Source organism: Haplochromis burtoni, unplaced genomic scaffold (genome assembly GCF_018398535.1).
Source record: "Haplochromis burtoni strain Fernald_Lab_line unplaced genomic scaffold, NCSU_Asbu1 Contig_304, whole genome shotgun sequence".
Classification (NCBI taxonomy): domain Eukaryota; kingdom Metazoa; phylum Chordata; class Actinopteri; order Cichliformes; family Cichlidae; genus Haplochromis; species Haplochromis burtoni.
The window spans coordinates 277,249-285,496 of NW_024582665.1; the positions used below are offsets into that span (position 1 = coordinate 277,249).

Genomic DNA, 8,248 nt, shown 5'->3' on the forward strand with positions numbered 1-8,248 from the left:
GCCTCAAAATTTGTGGGCTAAGTAACACTAAACTCAGTTTCTGTATTAGGATATACAGGGACGCAGGATACATTCTTGTTATCAGCTGAGGCAAAAACAATTAACTTATTTGTATTAATTGCTTGCTCAGAAACGCAACAGTATCAGCATCATTATTTTTAACATTTGCCAGCACTCAAAGAGCACACAAGATGAAGTACATCTTACTCACAGTGGAGATGAGTTTAATCGTAACGTCTACATGTATTTATATGTATAAGATTCTACTGCATGTCAAATCGCAAACAGATTATTATTTTATAAATTTTGCAAGGCTGTGTTAATTTTTGAACAGCTGTAAATGTAGCTAGCTATTTTATTATATCTAATAAAATATACTGTTTTATTATATCATGCTATTTTATTAGATATAGAAAAGCTGGAGCTTAATAGGCCACATCTCAAAGTAACAGTATTGACATGTATGCAGTATGCCATTTGCCGGGAGTAAGGGCGCCCTCCGTTTGCCTGCTGCTTGTGGCACAGGAAGGAGACGGCGGGGTGGAGGGGGATTCTCTGGCTGGCTGGAGCACCATCTAATAACCAACTTCCAAAATAAAACAAAATAAAAACAAACCAACAAACACCAGACATTATGATACAGACTTATAATTTGCACCAATGTTTTTTTTAAATTCTATACGTGAAAAGTGAGCGTGGGAGCCGTTGGTGTGCCTGCTCGCTGCTGAAGTCAAAGTAAACTTTATTGTCATCTCCGCTATATACAGTACAGTGTATAGAGAGACGAGACGACGAGGATCCAGTTACAGCAGTGCAAGTAAACAAACAATAAATATAAGAAGAGTAAGAAAATAGATATACACTTTAGGACTCGGGGTAAAGGGATCAATAACAATTTAAAGTTTATAATTCACAGTTTGATGATTTAAAATCTCACACACAACCTGTCGAAAGGAGGGGGGCTGCTTCCAAATAGAGCACATTCCATTCATAATGTTGTAAATCCAAGGACATTATGTATTCATGATTGAAATCCTTGATTGTGCAAAATCCCAGAAATAAACCCTAGACAAAGCAAATCTGTGAACTAAGGTGTTGGTCTATTAGGTTATGTTGTGGTGATCCTCGGGTTGGGGGATGGGTGTTCATACTGGAGTGCAAAATTAAAACCAATGGAAGAAGAACGAGAAAAGTTCAAAGCCATCAGGTGCTCAGATTAGAAAAAAGGGAAAAGAAGAGGAGGAGAAACGAGCAAAAGATACAGGTAAGCAGATGTGTGATTGGATAATGGCAGGTCATGTATCCTGAAACAAACACAATCAGAATGCTTGATTAATCCTTAAGGAAATTATGTGGGTTACAGTTTCTCCAAGAATGGTAAAAATAGTAACAATAACAAACTAAACTCCAAACCAGGGGTCGGCAACCTTTCTGATGATGAGTGCCATCTAAAATTTCCTCAGAAGTCAATGTGTCATATGATTGCATTAGCAATAAATTTAATAGCGCTCTATATTAACAGTTACACACTATATAGAATAACTTTATAGAATTATATTTGTTCGCAAATGTTGGCATCTGTCAGCGAATAGTTATCAGCTGTTTGGAAACAACAAAGACTTTTTATCCATAACAGCAAATGAACTGAACAACAGAAAATCCAAATGCTATTTATGGTCTCCTCACAACAATGATAAAAAAATAAACTGGGCCAATATGGCATGTTTGTTAATGCAGAGACACACATGTTAATGTGATCTCTGGTCTCCCACTCAGAGACACAGGTCTCCCAGTGTCCAGCATTCAGACGGCTACCTGAGGACTCATGTGAGAGAAAATCTGCTCACACAGACATGTAGAGCCAAACACTGTCAATAAGGCCTCTGCAATGTTCTGAAGACAGTTAAACTTGTCAGGTAGTGATGTCCAGCAGGTGAACATGCAGCTCCATGAACACGCACAGCTGTGGATTCCAGCTGCGTTCATAGTTCTGCAAACTTTGACCCCACAGAGTCGAGCTTTTCGGTTCAATCAGCTGCATTTCGATGTCCTGTGTGTCCAGCCAGTTAATGCGAGACAAATCCAGCTGACAAACCTTTCTGGTTTGATCAGAAAAGAAAACATTGGTCCAAACACCTGAAAGTCCGAAAAACACATTGTGAATTCTGTCTCGAGTCTACAGATGTATCCGTGGTGCTGATGCTGCGCTGAGCCGACAGCTCCTGAAGCATTTGAAGTGTCAAAATGTGGAAATTTCAACATCGCTTGAAAAGACTGCCAGCTAGCAACGTCAAAAACATTCCAGCGTAGAAAAGAGCGTGTGTAAAAAGGGTGTAACTATTGCAGTTTTTACAGTGTATTACACGGAGGAGTTGCATGCATAACTTTCATCGCATAACTTTTCTTTCATAGAATAAAATACTATGTTGCATCAGAAAAATTGCACTTAGTAATATTGCACTTAAGGGAGACTAGACAAAGGCTACCATGGTATATTGGATATGTGTGTGTCTGTTCGCACGTGTGTCTGCAGAGACCATGTTGTAGACTCTGACAGCAGTATAAAGGAAAGACCTGCGAAATCTCTCCGTCCCACACCGTGGGTGCCGCAGCCGCTGAAGGAGCTGCTCAGTGCTGACACAGTCTGCTGCATGGGGTGGGAGATGTTGTCCAACAGGGATGACAGCATAGCCACCATTCTTCTGTCACTCACCACCTCCACTGGGTCCAGAGGGCAGAACAGAGCTGGCCCTGTGGATCAGCCTGTTCAGTCTCTTCCTGTCCCCAGCAGAGATGCTGCCGCCCCAGCAGACCACACCTTAAAAGATGGCTGAGGCCACCACAGAGTCATAGAAGGTCTTCAGGAGTGGGCCCTTCACGCCAAAAGACCTGAGTCTCCACAGCAGGTACAGCCTGCTCTGCCCTGTCCAGTAGAGGGCATTGAGTCAGTCCAGTTTATTGTTCAGATGAACACCAAGGCACCTGTAGCTGTCCACAGCCTCAATGTCCATACCTTGGATGTTCAGTGGTTCAGTGGAGGATGTTTGTGCCTGTGGAAGTCTAACATCAACTCCTTGGTTGTTCAAGTGTTGATTCTTAGGTAGTTCAGCTGGCACCAGTCCACAAAGTCTTGGGTCAGTCCTCTGTACTCCTTGTCGTCCCCTATCAGTGATGAGGCCGACTATTGCAGAGTCATCAGAGAACTTCTGCAGGAAGCACTGGGTGGAGTTGTGGGAGAAGTCTGCAGTGTAGATGGTGAAGAGGAACGGAGCCAGAACCGTTCTCTATGGGGCCCCCGTACTGCAGACGACCCTGTCTGACACACAGCCCTGAGGTCTCACATACTGTGGTCGGTCGGTGAGGTAGTCCAGTATCCATGTTGTGAGGTGATGGTCCACTCCTGAGTTCTCCAGCTCAGGAGTACAGAATATACCAAAGTGATCCACTGTCCCCACCACTGTGGATGCATATGCATCAACCCCTTCAGCCAACCCATTGTAAGGAGATGATGTGGCTACAGATTGAGGAGCCAAGCAGTACTTAGGAGTACTGAAGAGTTTCAGTCGGGTTTCAGAGCTCATCACCAGTGTTGGTCAAGTTACTTGAAAAAAGTAATCGGTAACTAATTACTGATTACTTCCCCCAAAAAGTAATCCCATTACTTTACTGATTACTTATTTTCAAAAGTAATTAATTACTTAGTTACTTAGTTACTTTTTAAAAACAGGATTTACAACCTGAAGAGGTGATAAAGCGATAGATCTTTCAGCCCAATTCTACTTTTTCTACATAATCCATCATACAAAATGTAATCAAATGGAAAAGTCTCTTTTTTTTTTAACTTGTTTTATCAGTTTTAATCTTTTAACTTTATGCATCAAGCAAAAATTAAACTATAAGCAACATTCTGACTTGAATAAATTAGTTTAACATTTAAACCTATTTTCTACACATTCCAGCACATAAAATAAAATATTTTATGTGTTTACACTCACTTTTTCAAATAGATGCAAGTAAAACACAGCAGAAAATAAATAAAGTCAAAGACTCAGTGGTCCTGTTGCTCTATTTTCACCTGTAAAGCAGGACTGCGGTAGGCGGAGGTTTACCCTGGTGCAGGTGTGCCGCGGTCAGTTGAAGAATTCGCGAGTTTCTATGTGAATTTCCCATTACGTCGCAGCGCACTCGGTGCTTGTTTAGGGGGTTTTTTCGCTGTAAAAAGAAGTTTTCTTCCACGCACAACGGACGCTAATGTTTTTGTCACTTTTTATGGAATCAAACTCAAAGTACGGTCAGTACTTCCACGCTTTAAACGCTGCACATTCATACTCTCTCCCACACTCGATATATGATCCATTGTTGATCTGCACACAGCTGTTGTCACCAACAGCGCACTCGCCCATCTCTGGACATGATCATATCAATATATAACAAATTATGCTGTAAACAATTAATGTTGTTCCGAAAAGCATGAGGGGGTCAATTCTGTAGCAAGTTGTGTCTATGAAAGTGTCCAGTGCCAGTATATGTAGGAATTAGCATCAGCTTCCAAGGCTTGATCAACCTCTATTGCTACAGAACAATTTAAATTGTTAACCTATTTTGTGCTTACTGAAAAAGGCTTTTTTGTATTATTCTGAAATGTACGTTCAGTTTTGAGTAACCTTACCTTTTTTTTGTTTTTTTTACCTCTGGCACTTCACCACTTACCTTTGTATAATTTCAAGCTCTTCATTGGACTTGAACAACTTGAATTGCAATAAATAACTGGAAAAATTGGGGTGTTGTAAAACTTTTGATCAGTTGTTTACATGTGGTAAGAGTGAAAAACAAAACATGGTGTTCAGGAAAGTAGTCATTATTCCATTTCACAGATAGTTGCAAAATGAAAGCATTCTCTCCCTGTGCTTTCCTCATCATTACATCTGTGTGCTGCCTTGTGGGAAGCAATGTCCATCAACAAAGCACATAACTGTGTAGTGGTTTTCTTTTTGATGCTAGTATTTTCTTGTCTGCTAATGAATGTAGTAAGCTGGGAGAGCTTTTTGGCCTCAGGAGTGGTTAGGACAGTGTAACCAAAGTGCAACTTTAATGTATTTTCACCACCCATTCAGGTTTTCTATTAATATGCCATGTTAGTGCTACCATTAAAAGACCTAGATGTAACAATATACTATTCACACATCATCAATAGCACTTGGAAAAATTAAGCTATAAGTTGTCTGCACTGACAACGGATTTCAAATGTGTGAAACCTACTTCATATGGCGCCGAATCCTGCAGAGTGTGACGCTGTCACTGCAGCACATCCATCTTTATTCCCACATCTGGGATCTTGTGGATACACATTCAAAAATACCAGCCCTATAAAAAAGTGCTGAGAGTTGCATCTCATTCTTCACTTCATAGTTAGCAACTCTTTCACTCCCACCCTCACCCCACCCCCCAAAAACCCCCACATGTTTAGAATTGCATAAAAATAGTTTGTTGCTGATGCTTGGGTTTTATATAGTCCCAGAGCCATGTTCATGTAAATGTCATGGCATAGTGTGACTACCCTATCTCCCTTAGTGATCAGTCTTCAGTCAGAGTTCAGTCATTCAAGCAGAGCTGTTACTCCTCAATATCGAAAGGAGAAAGTTGAAGTGATACGGGCACATTCAATTTAATAAGCTAGGGGAGGTGGCTGTGGAGAAGAGGGTCAGGGCCTCTCTGCTTAGCTTGCTGTTCCCACCCAGCCTCAGATAAGCTGAAGAAAATGGATGGATGGATTTATACCATTTTCCCTGTTCTACATTAGGCATACCACAGATGCAAGGTCTATTCAGTGTGGAAAAATATGTTCTAAGAATAGCCGCAGTGTACACTTCAGCATTTAGGATTTACAAGATGAGGTTTTCTGCTAAAGGCTGAAACACCAGCATCTTAACATTTACTGTTACATCTGCTTGCCTGGATCTAGATCTTTGAATCTGTCTACTCTAGTTAGTTTACTATTTGGCCTGATATGAAACAGTGGATTCTCAGTCAAAAAAAAAGTCCAATAAATGCCAGAAAAGGAATAGTCAAACAGCTAAACCGAGACTGCATGCAGTCCTCCCAAAGACTAACAGTAAATTGGCCAAATATCGGCATACATCATCTGCTGATGGTTAAGAAGTTGTCGTAGACAGAAAATGGAATGAGAGTGGTGTTCACCGCACACAACAAGACGTGCCAAAGAAAAAACCCAAATAATCATAATTTAGCACAGATTACAAAATAAATGCTGGACTACACCACATATACTTAGAATTAAATACAAATAACTTAGCTTGTGTAAGTACTGGTTATGTAATAATAATAAATTGCATTTATATGGCGCTTTTTGGGGCCCTCAAAACACTTTACAATGCCACTATTCATTCACTCTCACATTCTCACACTGGTGGAGGCAAGGTACAGTTGTAGCCACAGCTGCCCTGGGCAGACTGACAGAAGCGAGGCTGCCATATCGCGCCATCGGCCCCTCTGGCCAACACCAGTAGGCGGTAGGTGAAGTGTCTTGCCCATGGACACACCGACCAAGACTGTACAAGCCGGGGCTCGAACCAGCAACCTTCCGATTACAAGACAAACTGCAAAATCTTTGAGCCACAATCGCCCTTGGATTTTCTCATTTGGAATAGAATAGCCCATTATTGTGCTCTACAGGAATAAAATGTAAATAGTAAGACAGCAGGGATAAATAACAAACATAATAAATATATACAATCAACAGAAAGGCACATATTGTAGAATCACACTAATCATGTACAAGTGTCAACAACTCACAAAAGCTTGTGTATCAAATATGATGTACTTGGCTTTACCAAGTTAATAATGTGGTCAGTGATAAGTGGGAGTGCTGCTCATCCTGGTCCAAGCAGTCCTTGCTTTCCCCCAAAGAAGGCCCTTTTGTCATCAGGAAATTGAGGATTTCATTAGTTCTGGAAAACCTGGTTTTAAATCACTTCAAAGTCATAATTAATGTCCTTTACTATGTTCTTGAAATTAGCCCAAAAATGCTTTGAGTTTGAACCCCAAATTTACGCAGTTATGACCACAGACATACAAGGCATGATAAGTCTTTGGTCTTATTACTATTTTCTGCATTGTAAATGAATTGTAAATGAAGTCACCATAAAAGTGATTTTTGTCTTTTATTTTGTTTGCATGAATGTCAGGGACCAAGCAGTAAAGCATAAAGGACACAGGTGGTTTTAATTCAAAAAACGGGTTTTATTGACCCAAAAATATGAAAACATATTTAACAAAGCCAAAACTTAAACAGGCAGACCAATAAAAGAGGTCAACTCAATAGACTAAACTCAAGATAATAATTAACAAAACCTCAAACAAACATATGGTAAACTGACCTGCTGAAATGACACACAGGGGGACTTAAATACTGGTTTAGCTAAACCAAATGACACACACGGGGGAAAATAAGATGGCTGCCATATAACCAACTAATACAAAACATTTAAACAAACATGAAACACCCCCCAGGCAATGAAGCATGTGGTGCAATCCAATTAGGCTGTCAGTAGTATTTCAGGTCTCCCAGCCCTTTGCCACACCTTTTGCCAGACAGGAGACACCAACCCCCAGGTAACTCAAACAAAGAAAGATGTATTAATATAACATACAACAGAACTTTGACCTTGCAAGGTTAATATGTGTGCATGCCATATAAACATTGGAAGGTGTGATGGAAAAATGAATACATTTAATAAAGAAACGATATTGAACAATAAATAGAATATTTTAAAGTAGTGACTGTAAATTAAACTAAAGTGAATCAACGGGTGGTGAGGTGTGGAGCTTACCATGTGTGGCATGCCATCACAATGAACATACACATAATGTCTAAAAATGTGTTTAATTTTTCTACAGTAATGGCTCAGGGACATCAGAAGATCTCTTCTGGAAGCTTGATGCTTTGCAGACATTCATCAGAGATCTCCACTGGCCAGAAGAAGAGTTTGGAAAACACCTTGAGACCCGACTGAAGCTGATGTCTAGTGACATGATAGAATCCTGTGTCAAACGGTAAGATGAGGTGTGACTGCTAGAAAACAGTTGTAGTGTATATATTGTAGTAGTGATATTTGAATTGAAAATGGGTTTGAAACATGACTATGGGCAGAAATCTGTGCCATCAGAAACTGAATTTGAATAAGTTAAATTTGAATGTCTGTGAAGGTTCTCAGTCATCCAGGTCATC

General features: G+C 40.2%; 1 protein-coding gene across 3 annotated transcripts in view; it reads left to right on the forward strand.

The window, feature by feature from the left end:
• LOC102293437 (calcium-dependent secretion activator 1) overlaps positions 1-8,248 on the forward strand; it is a 338,778-nt gene that overhangs the window by 273,036 nt on the left and 57,494 nt on the right. For all 3 annotated transcript variants that reach the window (XM_014339718.2, XM_042228110.1, XM_042228111.1), the window contains one exon: positions 7,918-8,073. In XM_014339718.2, the coding sequence (XP_014195204.2) occupies positions 7,918-8,073 (156 nt within the window). The remainder of the gene's footprint in view (positions 1-7,917; positions 8,074-8,248) is intronic.